The sequence below is a fragment of the Lagopus leucura genome, unplaced genomic scaffold (genome assembly GCF_019238085.1).
Source record: "Lagopus leucura isolate 7727_CA_CO unplaced genomic scaffold, USGS_WTPT01 Super-Scaffold_760, whole genome shotgun sequence".
Lineage (NCBI taxonomy): Eukaryota > Metazoa > Chordata > Aves > Galliformes > Phasianidae > Lagopus > Lagopus leucura.
The window spans coordinates 13,839,236-13,860,515 of record NW_024962257.1 but is presented as its reverse complement, the minus strand read 5'-3'; the positions used below and the strand labels follow the sequence as shown (position 1 = coordinate 13,860,515).

The 21,280-nt window shown below is 50.1% G+C and overlaps 1 protein-coding gene across 6 annotated transcripts; it reads right to left on the bottom strand.

Annotated features, from left to right (window-relative positions):
- Window positions 1-1,067: 1,067 nt before the first annotated feature.
- Window positions 1,068-20,414, bottom strand: LOC122176065. Of its 6 annotated transcripts, none has more exons than XR_006177626.1 (5): window positions 19,330-20,414; window positions 8,613-8,661; window positions 6,646-6,752; window positions 4,248-4,298; window positions 1,068-2,992 (listed from the first exon to the last, which is right to left on the bottom strand). XR_006177626.1 is itself a non-coding variant. In XM_042864307.1 (5 exons), exons 1-4 carry the CDS (start codon window positions 19,696-19,698, stop codon window positions 4,259-4,261), a joined length of 549 nt encoding a protein of 182 aa, XP_042720241.1. In that variant the 5' UTR covers window positions 19,699-20,413; the 3' UTR covers window positions 1,068-2,992; window positions 4,248-4,258. The 6 variants fall into 6 exon arrangements, 2 of the variants coding, with proteins under 2 accessions (XP_042720241.1, XP_042720239.1); XM_042864307.1 differs by having other exon boundaries at window positions 6,662-6,752; window positions 19,330-20,413; XR_006177628.1 differs by lacking the exons at window positions 8,613-8,661; window positions 19,330-20,414 and adding an exon at window positions 7,597-8,552.
- Window positions 20,415-21,280: the final 866 nt, after the last annotated feature.

Genomic DNA, 21,280 nt, shown 5'->3' with positions numbered 1-21,280 from the left:
CTCAGTGGTGTGTAGCAATAGGACAAGGAGCAATGGCTTAAAACTTGAACACAGGCAGTTCTGTGTTAACATATGGAAGAAATTCTTTATGGTAAAGGTGGTGGAGTGCTGGACCTACTGTAGGGAACCTGCTTTAGCAGGGCGGCTGGGCTCAATGATCTCTTGAGGTCCCTTCCAACCCCTGCCATTCTGTGATTCTGCAGTTCTGTGATTTTTGGAAGCACTGTGTTTATGCAATCACAGGGCTTCTGACGCACGAAGGGTGGTGTAAAACTGTTGGGAGGGGAAAATCCCTTTCCCAAGGGAACACAACTCAGTCCTTTCTGGCCTGAGGTGGCCACGGCTCCTGGTGTCCCCCATGTGATCCCAGCCTGCTCCATGTCCCCTCACACCCCTGAGCACTCTGCTGGTGCTCGGGCACACAGAAAGCTCCTGCTGCCTCTCCTGGGTCTTTCCCACTGAACCCACAGCTCTGGGGAGGCAAAAAACATGGCAGGCCCACTGCAAGGACAGTGTGAGGCAGGGAGCCCAGGGCAGTGGGGCAAAACCAGGTTGGGCCTCCTGTTCATGTCCCACTCATGTCTGATGTTCTTGGGCCCTGTTGCTGATGCTCGCATTCTCTTTGTGTCTGTGTTGCGGGGATGTGAGCCAGCAGCCCTGGGCCACAGCATGAGGAGGAAAGCTTTGAGCTCTCACTGCCATGGGGGGGGGGGTCCAATCTCAGTGGGGGGCTCCCTCTGGGGGCAGAGCAGGCTGCAGCCTTCCAGTGGAGTCCTTTGGTGTTGGAGCGAGCTCAGCTATTGTGCCTTGGCTGCAGGATGCGCGCCAGCGGGCCTGGGGAGTAGCAAGGATGTGCTTGGAGCCAGCATGGGGCTGAGGTGACAGTGAGTGGGTGTTCAGCAGGGGGTGCTCACTGCTGCATCACGTCCCGCTGGTGACATGCAGGCACTGTGCCCAGACAAGGCTGTGAGGCCAGGTGGATGCGGCCGAGGTGCCACCAGACACGTGGACTGAGTGGGGAGGGGATGTGGGGAGGTGAAGAACAGAGAGGGGCAGCGAGGCTCAGGTCAGCAGTTCCAGCAGGCAGGAGGCACTAAGAGCTCAGTGTTTATTGGTTTTGCTCTGATGGCTCGTGGTTCGTACGAGGAACGGGCTGACTCTGCTGTGCACACAGACACATGTGCTGCTGGAGGCTGCCTTGGGGAGGCTTCCAAGCACCCTGAAACGAGGGCAGCCTGCACCCAGCTGCTGGTGCCTGGACAGCTGTGGGAGGCACGAGGTTGTGGGCCATCCCCAGCCTGTGCCAGCACCCAGCTGTGGTGAGCCGTGCCTGGCCGTGTATGTGCGGAGCAGCACTGCTCTGCTGCTGCAACAGAGGCACCTCTGAGCTCCTCCCTGTGTTCACAGGACCTTTCCATTTCACTGCTACTTCTACAGCGCAGGCTGCTGCATGTGCTGCCTCTAAGGCTACTGCTGCAAGCAAGTCTAACACGCACTGCCCTCCTGAAGCTGGAGACCTCTGTACTGCTTCCAGCAAAGCGCTTTCAGAGCCGCTGGCCTGTCCCTTGTAGGCTGAGAGATGTCAGGCATTTGCTGCTCGAGTGAGGAGCCCATCTGAGGGGCAAGGTGAAGTGTTCAGGCAGGAGTTCACAGCCCCCAACAAGGACACGCTCCCCACCCTTAGGATTAGATGTCAGGGCTTAGGAAGACTGCGGGGGAGCTGGGGCAGAGCTACAGGAGCTGCAGGCTTTGTGTGCTGCCAGGATCCTGCCTGGAAGGGCAGCACCACACACAGGATGACCCTGGCAGCCATTGTCTGCTTGGAGGCTGTTTTCAGCACCTCTGTGTTGCTCACCTGCAACCATTCTAGATGAAATCCTGAGGAAATCCCCACTATTTATCCACTTCAGCTTTTTTCCTTCCCCCATTGCTGGCTGGAATGGCTGTGAATTGAGAGATCTGTAGAGGTGTTTTTTTCTTTTTTTCCTGGCAGACTACATTGATTGGTACTGTACATCCCATGTGATATCACAGGGACTGTAGCACAAGGGTGTAAAGTGCTCACAGCAGATGAGAGAGCGCTGCAAGGCCTTCGGGGCAGCCTTTCCATTGCAAAGAAGGGACTGAAAATCTGTTGGATGGGGTTTAGTGGGTTAGTAGATGATGGATCAGCACCCAGTGCATTTCTACCTACTGTTTACTCTTCTTCCCCACTGAGCCTCTGTCACCAATGTCACTGGTCACATCCAACTCCTCTGACTTTCAAGTGCTGCCATATGGGAAAGGGCTTTGGAGATGGAAAACCCTTCAGTGTCCAGCCCCAGCACTCCCTGGCTCCTCTCTCAATTTGCAGATATTGAACCGAAACAGCAGGCAACAGCTTCTGCCTCGAATCCCCTGCTGGAGCTAAGCACTGCCAGCCCCCAGTGTCAGCAGTGTGTGTGCAAACCCCATCTCAGTTCAGCCAGAAGGGTCAAGCCAGGCAGCTACCAGCTATCGATGTTCTCAGGTCAGCTAAGAGCTTTGCATTCTGCAAGGAACCTGAAACAGGCACTTACTGCAATGCCTAACTCAAAAAGAAACTGGCCAGGCCAAATCATTTGGTGCTTCTTGAGATTTTGCCTTCTGTTTTTAGGCATTGCTTTTTTCTCTTGGTGCAGAGTGGTGCCTGCCAACCCCAGCAGCTGTGTGGGATGCTGCCAGTAAATTTCTGATTGGATCAACACTGCAGCTTTACAAATAAGATGGAGTGTTTATTTCTCAAGAAACAGCAAATGCACCTGACCTGGCCTCAGCACAGGGAAAGCTCTTTGCCCTACCTAAAGTAGAACTGCAATGTTGAATGTTCCTCCACCCCTCACCTGGGTATGCCATAAAGATGCCCTGACCTCCCCCCCCCCACAGACCCCTTGGTTCATTCCAGGTCTCCTCCAGGAAGGCTGCAATGCCGCTAAGTTCTGCAAGCTGCCACCACACGCCATGGAAGCCGGAGCTGTTGGGGAACAGAAGGAGAGGGAGTGAGGCTGGGCTTAAGTTGGTACCCAAAGACAGAGGCTGCAGGAGTACGAGTAAGCGCTGGTGGACTGTGACCTGGTCAGAAGGCAAACGCAGCAAGGCTGGTGCTGATGGTGGGCTCTGCTTCCTCCTCTCCCTTCCCTTTCTTTTCCCAGTCTTTTCCCAGCAGCAGACTGCTGAGATCTCCACAAGGGCAGAGGAGGGGCAGTTCCTTTTCCTACACCACGCAGGGTAAACATCAGATGTAAACTTATTTGGGAAACACGATGAAATCAGGACGCAATTCAGGTGTTTAAGCACAGGTGTCCAGTTCCACCAGAGATTCTATGAGCTCAAAGCTCTGCAAGGTGTGAGAGCTGTAACTCGGGGCTTACAGAAGATCTGCCTTCTGGGAATGACAGCAGGAAGCTGGGGAGATCCCAAAGGTAGCTCCAATGGGACCAGGCACTACTGGTGGGCACCTAAACTGCTCCCCAGGAGCAAACCCCTACTACAGGGCTAGATTCACTTCAAGGCAGATGACAGTAATGGCTATAGAGGTGTATTTCCATTTCTGGATTTCTGATCCTCCTGACAAATGGGAGTTTTCACCATCTCTCAGCCCCTTGCTGGGCCCTGGGATTTCTCTGGGCACTGAGTAAATGCAACTGCAGCTAATTCAGGTGAGCGGGCAGCTTGTTCAGGTGGCTCTGCAAAGTTCTGCAGCCAGCAACACCTCTACCAGCTCTGTTTTGCTCAGACAGGCTCAGGCTGTATCCCAGCAGGGCATAGATCTTCTAGACTGGTAACAAGGTACGCATGGAAAACACAGAGACCACGAGACCGAGGCAGGAGCCTTGCAGTGGTAGGGCAACGCAGACAGAAAGGAGATGGGATCTCTCTCCATCCTCCTCCCCTAAGCATCCAGGTGTGGAGGCAATGGCATGCAGGCCAGGAAGAAGCATTGGGACCCCAAGCCTGCTGGGGATATTATAGGAAGCGCAGACTGAGCTCAGGACACCAGCCCAACCCTCCCACCCTGCAGTGCTGCCCAGGGGCTCCCTGGGCATGGACAGAGGAAGTCGGGAGGAGAGGTGGCCTTCTGCAGGGACCGTCTGATTCTCAGTCCATGGACACAGGGTTTAACAGGACAGCCACATGTAATGACCACGGCAGAGGGGCATTGCAAGCTGTGGCCACCTAACACCACGATGGAGCTGTATGCAATGGGCACTGAGGGAAGGGACACGTACCAGCAACTGCTCTAAGTGCTGTCGGTCTCAGGCTTGCTGGCTGTTTCAGGCCTGCAGGAAAGGAACAGAACAAAAATATGCAGGCAATTACTGAGGGGAAGACAATTGCATCCTGAAGCTAAAGCAGAAACAAACCAACAAACCACCTTTGCAGGGAGGACACTTGCTAGGCAGAGCACTGGTCCTCAGCCCAGCGATTGCAGGTGAGAGCTACTGATGTATCTCATGGCCAAAAGACATGGCAGCTCAAATCATGGGGAGCAAAGTGAGAACCTGCTGGCAGTATCCCACTGCTTGGCTGGGATAGTGCTCTGCCCCGACTGCCATACTGGGGATGGGAAGGGGAGAGAGGAGAACCAGCCCCACCAGGCTGCTCTTTGCCTGCCTGGTTGCAGAGCTTTTTGTACACTGACAGCTCCAGCCTGAGCTCTCATCTTATTTGCAAGGGTGTAAAACCCAAATGGCTTCTGTGTCCCAAGCTGGACTTAACACCAGAATGAAATAAGACCAGGGCTGAGCTGTGACAGTGCAGATGAGAAAACCAGCAACCACAGCAGATCAGATTGTCAAAGGCCCTTTCAGCATGCAGGGTCCTGCTGCCCATTCTTGAAGAGCATTTCAGCTATGAAAAGCTGAGGCTGTTTGTCCAGGCATTTGCAAAGGTGGTCAAAACACACTTTAAACCCTTGGCTCTGAGAGCATGAGAAATTCTTGCTTTCAGCAGCCCTGATAGAAAGGGATGTCCTCTTCCCAGCTCGCTGCCTCCTGGGAGATGGGCTCTCTGAATGCCCTTTCTGCAGTGTGCTGAGAGGCACCAAGAGCCCTTCTCCACTCTCCCCACCTCTCTCTGAGCTGACATTGCACTGGTGCAGCTGCCAAGGAAAGGGCTCTAATTATAAACTGGCAGATACTTGGCATACCTAAGGAAGGTTACTTCAGCTGTCAAGATAACCTGATGCTCAGGGGCTCTGTGTCAGCTCTAAATTGCTCCGACAGAGGATTTGGGGTGGCTTACCTTGCAGAGCCAAAACAAGGTTAAACTATCATTACACATGCACCCCATACACACATGCTGTGATATGATGGTAATGATGATAATATGATATATTGCATACAGATAGTGCACCACAAACATCGCTGGGAGGGCGTACCTAACCATGAGCATGTGTATGTAAACCACCTGCAGCTGCATCTAGTTCATGAAACCCGAACAAATGATTCACGTGTGCTAAAGCAGGAGGAATTGGGCACGGATGCTCTAGAAGAACACACAGCCACGTGTGTCTGTATGCACACACATCCATCTGTGCACCACGTCAGACAGAAGCATGACGATGGAGCGTGGCTGTGTGAAACCAGGCCCCCCAAGCTGTGGATTACAGAAGTGTTCTCTGAGCGCATCTAAATATTGAGCAGTGAAACAGTGAAGGAAAAAGAATCCCAAGCAGGTGCTTTTTAGTAGCTGAACAGCACACGGTAGTCACACTCTTCTCTTGTTTGCACAAACCCTATACCCACACTGCTCTCCCACTTTTCCCAAAGTGGCCAGGAAACTGGACAGACAGCTGCCTGGCTGTGAGAGCACACCTGGGGCTTCCATAGGTGCAGTTTCTCCCTTTCCTGTTACCTGGGTCATGGCAAACTCCAGGCTGAGCCCACTCTCAATCTCCTCAGCCCTAGTCTGTCAGCCTGGCGGACTCTGAGGGATGAGCCTGCATGCAGTGGCTCTGCCACACTAAAGAAGCCTTTCCTCTTCGTACCCAGAGCACAACTCCCAGCACGTCTGCACAGCTCAGACAAGGCAGACCAAGTGCAGTGCCTTGCATGGCCATTGCAGCCCAACAGGATGCTGGCTGGATGCTGGGTGCCATCAGGGGCTCAGCTGCCACCCAGAGGCATTTCATTGGGAAAGACCTCTCCATTTCCACTGCATTTCCCCAGATAGGACACAGAGTGAGTGATGGAAACCCTTGCTGACATGTCAAGCAATTCAGGTCACTCATGAAAACCTTTCTTCACTGGCCCACATCAAGGAAGGAAATGGTGCCACCTGCTCTCCAGTCCTCCTCCTCCTGCATGGCCTGAGCTTCTGCCACATCAGAGGAGGAGAAACATCCCGGGATTATTTTGTGTTCCTCCACATCCCCCATTCTCACAACGTCACCCTTCCCTCACCCACTCCTGCAGCTCTTCTTCCCTCCTGCAGCAGCCCCCAGCCCCAGGGCCACCAAACGCCTCCCCACGGGGCCACCAACACTACTGGGAGGTGCCAGCAGCTCTCCTCTCCCCCTGACTGCTTAAGGACACATCTGAGCTTAGCATAAACAGAGCCCAGGAGAGCAAGAAAACAAAGGAGGGAGGTTGCAAGGAGAGCTACAGTCAAAACAAGGGTACCCACGGAGAGCTGTGTTTACCAGTGACCCTCACGGTATCTCCTGGAAGCAGACGGGTGCTGTCTTCTCCTCACATAGAAATCTGTGTCTACAGTCTCCTGAACCGCTTGTTCTGGAAGCAGGACAAAGAGAGAGACAGCTCTGTTGATAAGCTCCTTGAAGTCTTCAGCAGGCCCTGCAGACGTTTCTGTGGCAATAGTTGCTGGTGGGGCTAAGGAGGTTAGGAATGCCTGCCCAAGTACCGCATCCCATGTAAACACTGTACTGCCCCCTTTCCTTGGCTGAAAATACCTCTATCCTCTCCAGCCTGATTATGATTTTCCAGTATGTTTGGAAACCCAGCACACTGACCTCCTGAAATCGCAACCGCTGCACAGCACAGGGAGACCACAGCACACACACTCTCCAAGAACCAGGAGTGGCTTCTGCAGCCGTGATTTACTCGGCCCCACACAGGCAGAATTAGGGGGCCATTGGCTTCCAGCACGCTCACTGTCCTTATGTGCATACAGAGGAACGGTCACCAAACGGCTCCGTGGCCATTCCATTGGCCTCCCTTCTCCTCCATGCTGGCTAACAGCAGGCCTGACGAGTGCAGCACACCCTCAGTACATGAATCTGTCTTTCCTGCTTTCCTAGGTAGTGCCTCACCTGCTCTGTTTCTCACATTGGTTCACGCAGCATAGAAGAGCACAAAACAGAATGGCCAGAAATGGGTCCCTTTTGGAGAGCTGCCATCAGTGCGTTGCTGTTTGGTCTCCTCCTTACCTGCTGGTGAACTGACGATCTGTGCCTGTGCTCTGTGTGCCGCACACGCATTTCACCATTGTCGAACGGTGCACACACAGTTATTATGTTAAATGTGTGTGCAGTTAGCATAAAAATAAGCTGAGGTTTCCAAACACAGATATGTAGAGTTTACAAAAAGAGGAAGGAAGCGAGTGAAGTGGCTTTACCTGTGTGTGATAAAGCAGAGGAAATTGAAATTATGAGGGCTTCCTTCCTTTTAATACACACAATTCTAAATTGCTGGAGAGCTAGTCAAATATCCAACACATGGCCCAGCCAGTCTGAGAGCTGGTTTTGCAGTAAGCCTTTGGTGAGTGGCTCCTTGGGACATGAAGATCCATCAGAGGTGCTGCAGACCAAAGGCAAGAATTTGCAAGGATGCTCATGATAGGACTAGTATACTCACATGAGTATTTAAATAGTTGAACAGGTAATGCTGGTATTCACAAGTGACTGCATCTATCTAGAACACCCTCAGATGGGATGCCAAGTGCACAGGTCCAGTGGGAATCACCCACTGTGTTTTCCCACTAAAGCTAAAGGGGGAACAACCAAACCCAGGGGGAAGTAGGGAGGCCAAAGTAGGTTTGGAGGTGAAAAGGTTTAAATATTTTCCTCACAAGAACAGCATCTGAACTAAGATCATCTCGTTACTGATAAATGCTTTTCTTTCAGCAACAGAAGATTTCCTCTAAAACAAAACATGGATTTAATTATTTCACGTTGTTAAAAAAAAAATAGTTTTGTGGGCGATAGTAGCAAAACATCTAACGCTTCCAGGAGCTGCCACCAGTTGTCGACCACATGTTTTTGAGGGCTGGTTGGGAACCTGCTGGTGGTTGAAGGGCTGGGACAAGCATGAACCCCACACGACCCAGCCTGGTGCAGCTCTCCTTCATTTGACCAGCCCTGCCCACTGAAGTCTCAACTTGTGGTCTCACCGCTTCCATGTGAAGGAAGGGTTGCTTTGTAAGGGGACAAGATAAAGTTTGGTTTTGAAATCAACAACTCCCCTTGTGCCCAGCAGATACTGCACAGCACTGAGCGCTAACGAGGAAGGAATCTGAACAGCTGGCTGGAAGTACAGATGTTCATGCACGAGAGGGCAAAGCCAGGAGTGTTTCACCCCATCACTTCTGGTTGAAGTGGCAAAAGCACAATCTTAGAGTTTGGCCCAACTCACCAATCTCTTCCACAATATTCTCAGTGCTTCCAGGAGGAGTGGTTCTCTCCTGTTCAGAAACAAAACAAAACAAACAAAAAAGAATAACAACCTCAGGTGGGTGCCTCCTTGACCTGACCCTTTGCTCTGAGAGAAGAGCAGGAAGCCCTGGGGCTTTCCACCATCACTACGATTAAGACCACGGGCATCACAGGAGCAGAGCTGGAGCGCTCCTGCTCTCGGCTGCCTTCAGCTGCTCCACCCAGCAAAGTGGTCGCCATCCCATCCGGCGTGAGTCCTTCAGCAGTGCTGCTGTACAACCACGTCGAGAGCAAAGTCCTTCTCAGGACTTTTTTTCCTTAAAAAAGCAACATTCAGAGACCTGAAAATTGGCACTGCATGCTCCAGAGTTTGGGTGAAAGAGCAAAGAATGGCCACTGCTCATCTTTCCAGAAGACACCACTGGCGTGGCTGACATGCACAAGGAGGAACGACGATGAACAAACTCAGCAACCACAGCAGAGAAAAAGATGAACCAGGAAAAGAAATGAGGCGAAATGGCGTTTGAAGTCTCACAGAGTTTCTTAGTGGAAATGGACATTGATCCCCAGGTGGTGAGCATTTGTGGCTTTGTAGTTTGGGATAATAAAGGAAACCATTCCACTGACTTCAAAAGATCAGAACAAAGAATCCCTTCCTTTACCATCACAGGGAGAAAAGAACACAACTCCAAGTTGCTTTACTTGACATGCAAGTATCATTTTTGGTCCTGTACCCGTCAGCCACACGCTGCTGTCACCGTCAGTGCCCTCTGCTGCTGACAGCCCCTTGCCACAGCTGCTCTTGGGCACAGAGCAGCTGAATACAGAAATCCCCTTTTAACCAACCCCAAAATATCTTCTGGGCTCTCGACCGTGCCTTGCCTGTTCTGCACTCATCCTGCTTATGGCAGCTTAGACATGAACGTGACTTAAGGAAGAGGGCTGTGTCGGAGCTAGGGAGGCACAAACATGCAGGGCTGCAGCCAGCTGCCACGCTTTGCTCTCTCTCAGCAAACACCACTGAGTGCTGCCAGCGAAACTGCTGCAGCTACAAACCAGAAGCAGGGATACAAGTGACTCCTGAGCTCTCACACGAGTATTTAATGATAAGGACGTGTTAGATTGTTTCCCTAGAGCCTATGGATTACAGTGGATCAGCTGCGAGCCCAGCGCCTGCCTGCTGATGCTGTGAACAGCAGGTTTGCATTTCGGGTCAGCTCACAGGCGGGCGCCCTTTGGGGTCACTCCTCATATGCTTGTAAAATAAATCTCTGCACTCCGCTCCTAAATCTGCTTCTCTTGTCTCCAAGCACAGCTGTGGCTTACTAAGTTTCCTTGCAGGGAGCTGGTGCAAGGAATCACGTTCCTTACTTGCATGGCAGGTGCGAGCAGCTTGATCAGGACCTGATCTTTAGGCTGAGAAGAGTCTTGCTGGGTGCACAGACAAAGTGCTGCTGCTCAGGCTTTTCTGAATTGAGAGGTCTCTTTATTTGGTGGCTCATGCTGTAGCAGCCAGGGGCTTCGAGCAGCTCCCAGAAGCCATCTGTGCAACCCAGGGAAAGGTTGGCCCACCAGGGCTTCAGCATTGCCCTCCAGCATCCCAAACCTGGTGCCTTCCCAACAGGTCTGTGCTGATCTGTGGGAAGGAGCGGCTGAACAAAGGAATGGAAAAATACAGGACAAACAGGAAAAGCAAACCCAGCTATCTCCCCCACACTGCACTCCAGCCTTCCTTCTGGCAAAGCTGAGCTGTGACATTAACTTGACCTATCTGGTTTAAAGACAGCCAGTGGCTCCTGCTGTTGGTTGGGATATCTGAACGGGTCACACTGGCAGGGCCCTGCATTCCTGTGGGGGCCTGACTGTAACTCAATGCGGTGCTGGTCAGGCTGCCCACACACCAGCGCCCTGCCTGCAGGAGCCCCACACCGCCAGGTGGAGGGACGGGCAGTGGCTGAGGGCGAAGGGGATGCTGGGACCAAGACTGCTTTCAAACAAGAGGCAGCTTTTAAGAACCATGGGTTTCCCAGCTGCTCCACAAAGTGTTGCCCTCTGACACGACCTCACAAACACCAGGATGCCCGGAGAGCCCGGAGCCTGAGAGCAGAGCCTGAACAAGAGAAGCAGGAGGAGCAGACCACAGGGCCTGACCAGCTGCTGGTGCACGACTCAAGACTGCTGGCTTCCCCAGGCACAAACAGTTTATGGGGAAACCACAGCAGCTCCTCCTGCCAAGCAATTGCACACAGGATTAGTGCTTCCCTCACACCTGACTTGGTGTTACGTGGTCATGGCTGCCCGGCTCTCAGCGACTTGCATTTCCTAAGCCCAAAGGGCGTCTAATGCAGAGCAGACATTACGGACTCAAGCTCAGGCCTGTTGAGGAACTGTCACCCAGAGATGTGCCAGTGCCACTGGACATCGCCAGATGCAAGAAGTGATTTTGCTCCACCCTTCCTCAGACTCACTGCAAGAGATCAAATGACCACATCTCAACACACTGAGCTGAGCCACGTCAGCTGAGCCAAGGCGCATGCTGGTGGCAAAGCAAAAATGACTTAGAACATCTTGAGTGATTTAAACTAACACACAGATCTTCACGCTTGAGTGGGCTACAGTGGGCACATGATAGACAGCTTCAGCAGCTCTGCTGGGGAGTTTTATTCAAGCCTACAGAGAGTTTTACCACTTCTTGGCAATTCCCCTCACTGAGTTCCTCCAGGTTGCTCCTCACTGTTCCTCTCACCACTCTGACTTGCCCTCTCCCCATCCTGTGGGCTCTCTGCGCTCAGTGACTCCCTGCCCAGTTCTCCACCTACTGAGTTGGCCGTCAGCCCTCTTTGTTACTCTGGGGAAGCTCAGTTAGCCACTCCTGACCTGCTCCTTTCAATCCTCTTGTCCCACGACTTCTTGAATTCATCTTGACTCTTTGCTTCCAGCCCTGATGAGAACACTACTGACAGTTGACAAATCCACAAACCCTGGTCCATAGACCTTGGTCCTATCTGTCTTTCTATCCCCAAACACCACCCCTTCATTCTTTCTCAGTCACATTCTTTTTTACATTTCCTACTCACCTGCTTTTCCAATTTACTGTCCTATTCTATTTTTCACAGTCCTCTAGCCCACTCTGTGCTCACACTGCCATCAGTTCTTTCCTTCCAGGTCCTGCTGGAAGCTGCAATCACCTTCTCTGTTCTCAAATTGTGCTGCGTACAATCAAAAACTTTTTTAATATTTCCACCTATTTCCTTAATATCAGTGTTTTATCCTGGTGTCTCTGCCAAGGCATCATCTCCTTTGCCAAACTTGACGTGCCATAGGCACTCTGTCTTTTCCTAGGAAGACCCTTCATCACATCCTTTCTGTCTTACCTCCATAGCCTCAGAGCATTGGCTGGCACCTCTTGACTTTGCCCCTGCACGCAAGCTTTCATTATTCCTGGTCAGTCCCCTTCCTCATCTCATGGTTAGAATACTAAAAGCCTTAAATGAGCTATTACTCTCCTTCCTCTTGCAGCTCCATACTGCCCTTTCTTACGGCTTACTTATGTATGGGTGGACTGATCTCATTTTCAGAAGGCAGGCTAAGGCTGTGTCTCCTGGGAGTATGATGGACTCTCCAACCTTCCTCATGTGCATTCAAAGACTTTGAAGGTGAGCAACCTGTGCCGTATGCTCAGCAGTGGCCCCAAACAGCCCATCAGACTGTAGAACATACAGTTCTCTGTGTAAACCTGGTCTTGAGGGCTGCCTCCAAGTGTTCTGCTGAATAAAGCCTGCAGTGAGACTTATCCAAGCTGAAGTAGAGAAGTGAGGCACAGAACCCAGAGCTGCTGAGCCCTGGCCATAATGCTGTCCTACTCACCAAAGACTGGGAATCCAAAAAGGGTTTGATACTAATTATTATTACCTCACAGTCAGCTCCCAAATCCTGGGTCAGTCCAAACTGATCCATCCCAAGAAAGTGGTATTTTTGTCCCACTGGCAGACGGAAGTCTTTCTCCTGTCTAGGAAACTACCTTTGGGCTTATAATGGCTCTTCAAAGGACCGAACCCAACCGGGCTCCACTCCTTGCTGTAGACCCGTGTGCTCCTTTGGAGCTCTCTGTAATGCACTAGCATTTCTCACAAAGCCCTTCAGCTGTCCCCAACCCGAGGACTGCTATGTGATCGATTGTAAATCTGTCATTACGCATTCTGGTATCGTTGCTCATTCCTGCGATTTGGATAGCTAGCAACTATGTTGGATTCCCTTCTGATGACCAGAAGATCTTGAAACCTGGTTTATCACAAGTGAGGCAGGCTGGAACAAATGGTGCTGCTGGTTTATCTGTGAGCTCACTTTGTGTGTTTGCCAGGACTGGAGAATCTCACCCCTTCTGACCGGGCTGCAGAGGCTGAATGCTCAGCACTGTGCCCTGCCTCTCTTTGGTTTGCTTATCCCATTTGCTGAGGGAAGATGGCCATCGAATCATGGTCATGTCCAAATCTAGGACATGGCGTACACAAGGTAACAGGATTGTTGTTTGCTTGTTTTTTAATTAATCCTATGTAGATATTTGTCCTTCTGGTTGCAATCAGGGAGCCTCTCATGGCCACAGCTTTTACAAAGGCATGTAGTTCTTTAGAAATCCATACATTTGACTGCCATGCTGTTGTTTGGCAGAAATTCGCAGCTGTGCCCTGTGAGTGCTGCTCTTTGCTGTAAATCTGATGCTTGGCAGTTCTGCTGGCTAGCTCACATTTCTGCAAGGAAACAGAGCGAGCACACCATCATCCCCAGCTCATTTCCCTGCGTCCTTCAGGTTGCACAGCCTTGGCCTTGTTCTCTTCATCTGGCTTTCTCCCTGACGCATTTGAGATTCAGATTAATGCTTTCTGAATTGACGTTGAACTGGACGTTTGTCCAAGGGCACAAAGACCAAACGAGCACACCGTCCCATGCACGTCTATAAAGAAGGCACGGCGTGGACACTGATGGCTCATGCCAGGACTCTGGCAGGTACCAAACTGACAGGAGATGTGTTTACTATTAACTGGACTGGATTAAAAAAGGATGCCACAGCAGCCAAGTCAATAATTCAAGCACCCACCACAGACACTTCTGTCTGCATGCAATTTCCTGAGACATTCAATCAGTTTCTGTATTGCCTTTAAACCACAGAATGATCACAAGAATGACTCTGCCCAAGTAACAGGCATTTTGTTTTAAGACTAAAGTAGAGATTTGCTCGTCTGTTAATCTCTTTGGTAACTTATTTAACTGGGATTTAAGGCGATGCATTCTCTTTAGTGCTAGTGGTGGCAGTGGTGATAAGGCGACGGTTGGACTAGATGATCTTGTAGGTAGTCTCCAACCTTGTGATTCTCTGATTCTATGATTCTCTCTGTGACACAAGTAAGTCCTGAAAACCCCGAGTTTAGTGGAAAGGCCCTTTTTCTTATTCTGGCCCATTGGCCACAGCAATTAGTTAGACATGTTAACCACGTTTGTCCCCCTCATGAAAACCTGAAAAAAATCTACAGCAGTGATCTGCAAATTGTGAAGCAATTTGAAATAATTAGTAAGGAGAACACTGAGCTAATTAGTGTGAGCGGAGTTCTGCTCCAACCGAGCTGCACTGAGTTTCCACCAGCAGCTCAGGCATCCCCACCACACAGTGCTGCACCACAGAGGAGCCAGGACTCAACACCCAGTTTTGGCAACCCATCTGAACAGAGGTGCCAATGCACCCAACGGATCACCTTCCGAGGATGCCTGTTTTCCTCTTGTGTACAGTAGCAGCAATGGTTAATTAGCTCAGGCTTTATGTGTGGAACTTGTAGGCACCTAAGTCTGCAGTCAGGCACACTCCTCCCTCTCCAGTTAGACAAGTTAAGGGTTCAGGCCTCTTGTAAGTGCTAACAAGCACTGAAAGGCTTTGGAATTTCTGAGCTGTAATGCTGTGCTTCTAGACCTCATTCTGTTCTTCAGTGGGAATACCACAGTTAGTCAGGGTGGTACAGGCTAAGGGCAAGGGAGCTGGGACATGGTTAATCACACCCTTTATCAAGGCTACGTTAGGCATTTTGTTTTTGCTCCTAACTTCAATGCTCCAAATCGTGCCTCAGGGCACCTAAGTGAAATGTCTGAAGTTAAACAGTGTGAATACCCCTGAGGTCACTTCTGCCCACCTGAAGTGGCGGGCAGGGGTCCTGCTGCAGGCCTGGCAACACTCAGAGCAGAGCACAGACAACACTGTGATCGAGATTTCCCTTCAGTTAAACAGAGTCCTACACATCAAAGGCCGGAACACTGCCACTGCAGAGCACAGCACGGAGGACAGACTGACATGCCAACAGGATAAAGCCATACTGATATTATCATTGGTATGATATTAAGAGCTTGCCTGCCTGTTTATGGTCATTTTCTTCTGCTGCTGCCACCTGGCCTGCCTGATCTCATCAATACCTCATTCAAACAGCCAGGAAAGGAAACATGCAAGGCTCTACCAAACATGCATCGGTTTTCCATCAAATAATATCCACTGTTTCTAATCTTTCCTCAAATAACTGAATCACTTCTTGAGTCAGCCACGTATTCCTTCTTCATCTCATCTCACCCAGCTGTATGAGCACCTCACACGACTAAAGATGCCCCATCACAGAACGTGATGTGATACCAAATGACAACAATTACAGTACAGCTTAGGGCTAACACCAAGGCTGAAATTTACTTACACAAAGTCCTCAAAACCTGGAACAGAGCTCTTGAAAACGTCCAGTCTGAGCAGCCATTCAAGAGCAAAGATCCACAGAGGAACATAAATTTCCATCCTCTACCATTCTAATATTCCTGCTTATTTGCCATCTTACAGCCCTCCATTTACCTTCTTTAACAAGAATCTTACATCCACTACTGAAACTAGAAGTCATTCAACAAGCCTAAAAATGGGATGCAAGATGACAATGTTGACTTATTCTTGGAATATTCTTCTATACCACCTCCCAGACACGGTGTATATAAAACCTCCTACAAGCTAACAAAGCACAAACAATTAAAGGAATTTTCTTCTCCTTTTCAGTCTTTGTCAGTCCCTCTCTTGTAAGGTATGGAGTAGATCCATGCACATCTACATTGCTGGTTGCTGGCTCACACTACCAACTGCTGGGACATGCTGGATTCTTATGGATCACATGAAGGTTTATGTCACAATTAATTTTTCAGCCAACTGGAGTTAAATCTTGCAAGTTAAAAAATCCTAATCTGCTAGACTACAAATATAGCTGTTACTTAAATGTCACCAGCTGCTGGGGCGGGGAAAGTGATTCAAGGGGAAGGAAATTCTCTACCTGTAAACCTCATTACTGACGATAGGCTTGAAAGGCACTGAGCCTCTGATCAGCTTGCTGGAACGTCCTCGCTTCCTTAACCGCAAAGAAAAGCAGGGCAGAACTGTCCTCTCACGTTAAAAAGAGAAGCTTGGAAGTTCATCGTGTTTCAAGGTGAACCTCAAGTTCCCTGTGCTGCTTGGAATGTGTCTCTTTAAAAGTCAGGGTTGAAGCAAATGTGAAACGTCTGTTTTCAGATATACGTCCTGATATCGTAGAACCACAGCATGGGTGGGTGGGAAGGGCCTCCCACCCCTGCCATGGACTGGCTGCTCCCCCCCCCTCAGATCAGGCTCCTGGGGTCCATCCAAGGCCATTGGCACCTCCAGGGATGGTCATCCACAGCTCTGGGCAGTGCCAGTGCCTCACCACACTCTGGGTAAAGAATTTCCTCCTCACATCTCACCTCTTTTAGTTTAAAGCCATCTCCCTTGTCCTATCGTTATCAGACCATGTAACAAGTTGGTCTCAATCCTTTCTTTTATCAACTCCCTTTAAATAGGTCCCTGTGACAGGACTGGAGCTGGATGCAGTGCTGCAGGTGGGGGCTCACAAGTTACAGACAGCACTGCATTCATTTACTGACCTTGGGAGGCACTTCCAGCAGCACTGGTAGCACTGAACCTTTTGACTCACGTCAAACACAGCACACACAACTATGGGCCCCCGATGGGGTGTCAGGAGAGTCACTGCCTTCAAGTTGGGGAAGTTACCACGTGTTTACCCACTGCAGACCCCACAGACATGCCCGTTCGGAGCTGGGATTTCCTCTGCCGCAGGGCACATCCCTTAGGATACAGCTCAGCTCATCCCCAGCTGCGGCACTGTGCTTCCAACCACTGCGCGGCCCAGAGCTGACACCGAGGGTTTTCTAAAACCTGTGGCTGTGTTGAAAGACTTCCAGATTCTGCCTTGTCCTAACAGGAATGCATTCACTACCCTGCACGGTATCGCAGCTTGGCTGGCCATCTATTTTACCAGCAAGTAGGAGGCCCACGCCTCTTTGCCATCTGTCACCACTCATTTTCCATTGCTTCTGAGAACAACCTGAGAATAACCCCGCTCTGATTTAGCTCAATGAAGCAGGAAGCCCTCGGAGTACATCTTTCCTACATGGTCTGCTTACTACTCTGTTCTACCTTTACCCATCCCACCTTCCTGTGTTTTGTGGCATTAATTCTGACTGTTTGCTTGCTCTGTTCTGGCTGCCACGAGTGGACCGCTCAGTTTCCATGAGAACAGGGAATCTCTGGACATGGCTTGTAGTTCATTTAGAACAGTCATGTGCAAAACCAAATAGAAATTCATAAGAAAACGGGTTCTACCTTACTAGACAAAGGCTTAGATGAGTCAATGAAGGACAGACATCTCTAGATCCTTTTGGACATCAGTTTAAAAGACAGGAGAGCTTTCTCTGGTGGAAGATGAGATAACGGAGGGTGTCTGCACTGACGCGGACCAACCACGACTTGATCAGAGTCCAATTAATAAGTTTAGTGCCTCTAAAGAATCCGCAAGGCCTCCTGCTGGCATCGTTTCTGTTATTCTCAATCTCCACCTGAATGCTTGCCCATCCTGGTTAGGTGGTGTTTTCTCTCCATCAAAGCAGGTCTCACGCCACCTCCCTCCCACAGCAGCACCAGCTGCCTGCTTTCTCAAAACCAGGCAGGAAAGCCAGCAGAAATTCTGGACGTGCCTGCTTAAGACTGATGTGATCTCCAAAGGAGCTTTTGCTGCAAATCCTACCTCTGCTAGACAATACTGAGGATTTCATTTTCCAGAGATCCTAACTCGGCACCAACCTACACTCACTTTGAAAGAGACAGGAAATGCTCAGAAGGAAAAGAATGCTGCTCCTTCCCTGAGCAGGTCCTCCCTCAGCCCAGGAGAGAGAAAAGCCCTCGTGTCCACCCAATGCCAACTCCTGGGGGGCACAGAAACGACACCTCCATCACACCACGCACCTGGGGAACCATGCTCACTCAAATCCTGCCCCAGAACTGTCCCAGCACAATTGCATGACCATAATTACAAACTCTGCCTTTCTGGCACTGATGCTGTTCAGGTGATGTTGAAAAGCTTTCCACTGTGCTTCAGGAGGAAGATGATGTTATTTTGCAACGATGTGTTTTCACATGAAAAATCATTGCTATTTTTGATCTGCAGCAGATCTAATGAAACTAATAGCACTGACTTTAGTAAATGAAAGGTGCCAGTAAATAAATAACCACTGGAATTACTGCCTCCACTCATGCGCTCTGCACAACAGTCTCACATTTCGTATGTTTGCCTCTCTCCCTCCACGTGGATGCATTGATTCCAAATAGCTCAGGCAGCTCTGGACGAAGAAGGAACGATGATCTCTTAGGGAGCTGCCTGGCTCCCCAAAAAGGCTGTTTATAGCAGCACCTTCAATGCTATGAAAAGAAACCTTTCTCTTGGTTCTTTGGCAGGCTGTGGTTACCGACATCAAGGTCTGTCTCTCCTCTATGGGGACGGCTTCGTCCCGGAGTTCCCACCTGGACCCAGAAAGTGCTCACTGACACAGAGGGGTATTGGCACTGCAAGATACGTGTCTCAAGAATGAAGACTATAAACAGCTGCTAGCATAAAGTAACACAGCCTTGCATAGTTGCCATGCAACTCTGTCATCTCAAGGGCACAACCTGATGTATTGCAATGAGGATAACGATAAAAATATAAAGGCATGCATCTTGTTCCATTCCCTAAATAAGTGCCTTGGCCAAATAGGAGAATTTTGCAGGTTGCCAATAGCAACTCTCATGTTTTCAGAGCACACTGTGCACCATCTTCATGCAAAGCAGAAAAATTACCCAAGTCTCTCCCATGGCTCAATAGCCCGTGTTCAGCCTAGGCTAGGCCAGGTGCCTGCAGAGCTCCTGTGCCCTACCACGCCATATCCTTGCCTGAGCAAAGTGGCCAAACACCACTGCCCGTCAGAAAAGTGGGAGACTTTTACAGATAAAAACGTGCCTGATCATTTCTTAAAATAAGGAATGAAACCTGTTTCTGTTCACACAGGAGGGGGTGTTGTTTAGACAGACACACACATGCACAGATACTAACGAGAACGTTTATCTCTTATACTTGCAACATATATAAAAGTAAGGTCACACACAGGTTCCTCTCACTGACTGCTCAATGTTGCAAAAATATGGAAGCACTGTTATTCTTCAGAATAGTGAGGCTTTCCGCCCACCTCTTCCCCATCCAAATTTATTGGCTGTGCATTTCCACAGGCTTAGCTCCCCAAGCAGGAGCTGTAGGTCTGCTGGGGCCTGAAGGTTTGGATGGGCCTCGTACCTGAACCCTTGTATGGCTTGCCAGATGTGGAGAGTAAGCTGCTTCCTTTCCTGAGTGCTCCACAGCTTCAGACATCGCATTGGCGCTTTTGTGCTGGTGATGGTGGGACCTCTGGTCGTGGTGGCCCTCCCTTTTCCTGGCATCTGTGTCAAAGAAGACGTGGGTTAACCTCTCCAGGTAGTGCTCCAGCTCCTCCTGGGTGTGCTCCAGTTGCTTGCCAACGTTACTGGGAAAAAAGGAAGAGGAAGGTGGAGGGCTTTTGCTTTCCATCTCTTTCTTGACCTCCTCCACGTGTCGGTTATGCTTCATTAGATAAACCACGATGACAAACAAGATCAGGCACAGATACACAACCCAGACTTCTTCCATTTCGGTGGCTAATGCTTGTCAATGTACTCAAAGGGAAAAAGACAGATGTGCCAAACACAGTAGGTGTGTCAGTATCCACAGGAAAGGACTGTTGCCAGTAATCAAAGCACCGCAGTAACGTAATGTCAACGTTCAATTTTCTAAGGCAGTGTGGCTTGCAAACTTTCCTTCAGTTCCAAGTACGAATGCAGCAATGGTGGACAGCAAAAGAAAATTTAAGCAAAGAAAACAGAACTGTTTTGTCCCTGGAGTAAAACAACTTCAGCAGAAAGATGGAGGATCATCTGTCACAGCTTCATATGTCTTAGAACAGCAGTATTCCTCCTTGGTTTTATTAAGAAACTGCAGGTACAGTGCTTACTACTCTTCAAAATTCTTTTCTTTTTCTGTCTTGCTTGAAGTGGTAAGGTTTTCTTCTTTCTAATTCAAAGAGAAGATAAGGTAGGATTGGGATTTTCCTCTCCTGTGGAAGATCATGGATTGTTTTATCCTTTGGGGGTCATGAGGTGCACACCCAGCACTCCGCAAACAGCTGTCAGAAGGGAATCTCAGTTGCTTGAGATTGCTACAGATTCGGTAGGCCTGGTTTTGTTGGGAGAGGGGCTCCCAGGCCTCGGGAGGTGGTTCCAGCTGCACCCGGCAGGGATCCCTTGGAGAGCCTTTGTAGGCTGCTCAGCAGTGGCTCTGCCCCCCAGCTGCTCAAGGCAGAGGACAGGCAGCTCAGGGACCAATGAATGCATGTCCACTGACCAAGCCCGAAAGGGGATTGGAAGAACTTACCAACCACAGTCAACAGCCAAAAGGGAAACAGCCACAAAATCTGCCAGGATGGGGCCAGCCTGTGAGATGGGAGGGCAGCCACCAGCCATCAGCACCGCTCTCCCCTCAGAGTCAGGGTCTGCGTGGAATGGGATTGCGTTTCCTAACCTTTGCTAGGGGATCTTTTTACAGATGAGGCTGCCAAGCCTAAAAGGAGCAGAGATCACACTCTGCTGCCTCTGTGTGTTAATGCGCTCGGTCTTACTCTTCTGCCGCAGAAACAACTCCAAAATTCCTCACTTCGTTCCCAGAACTGAAATCTTTCCCTTGCTTTGCCAAGGCGAACGGTCTGAGAAAAAACAGTGTCTTGTCATCCTCCACTTCTGCTGTCCCAAGACCAAAGCTATTGGTCAGGTTCCACTCTAGAGGCACTGTTGTACTTTGCAGCCCCTTTTTGCCTGGTTTTTATATTTTTTCCTGAGGTCACAACCATTCTGGAGGCTCTCGTGAGCAGTTTGCTGCTACAAGCCTGGCCTGCAATGGGCACACTAGATTTTGGGGGGCACCACCAGAGGGATATAGAGCTATGAACCTGCCTGCGCCTCTCACACCAATCTCAAGTGGACGGCACAAAGCTTAGGACAGGAATACAGGCAGAGACAGGTAGGTCAGCACTAAGCTACATTTTCTACCAAAACTGGACACTTTCTCTTTTTCCCACTGCTGCACACTGTGAATTCTGTAGGGTGATATCTCCAGCTACACGTATTACAGCAACTAGTAGAGCTAAGCCCTCCCCTAGATCTGACACTGCTGCAGTAAG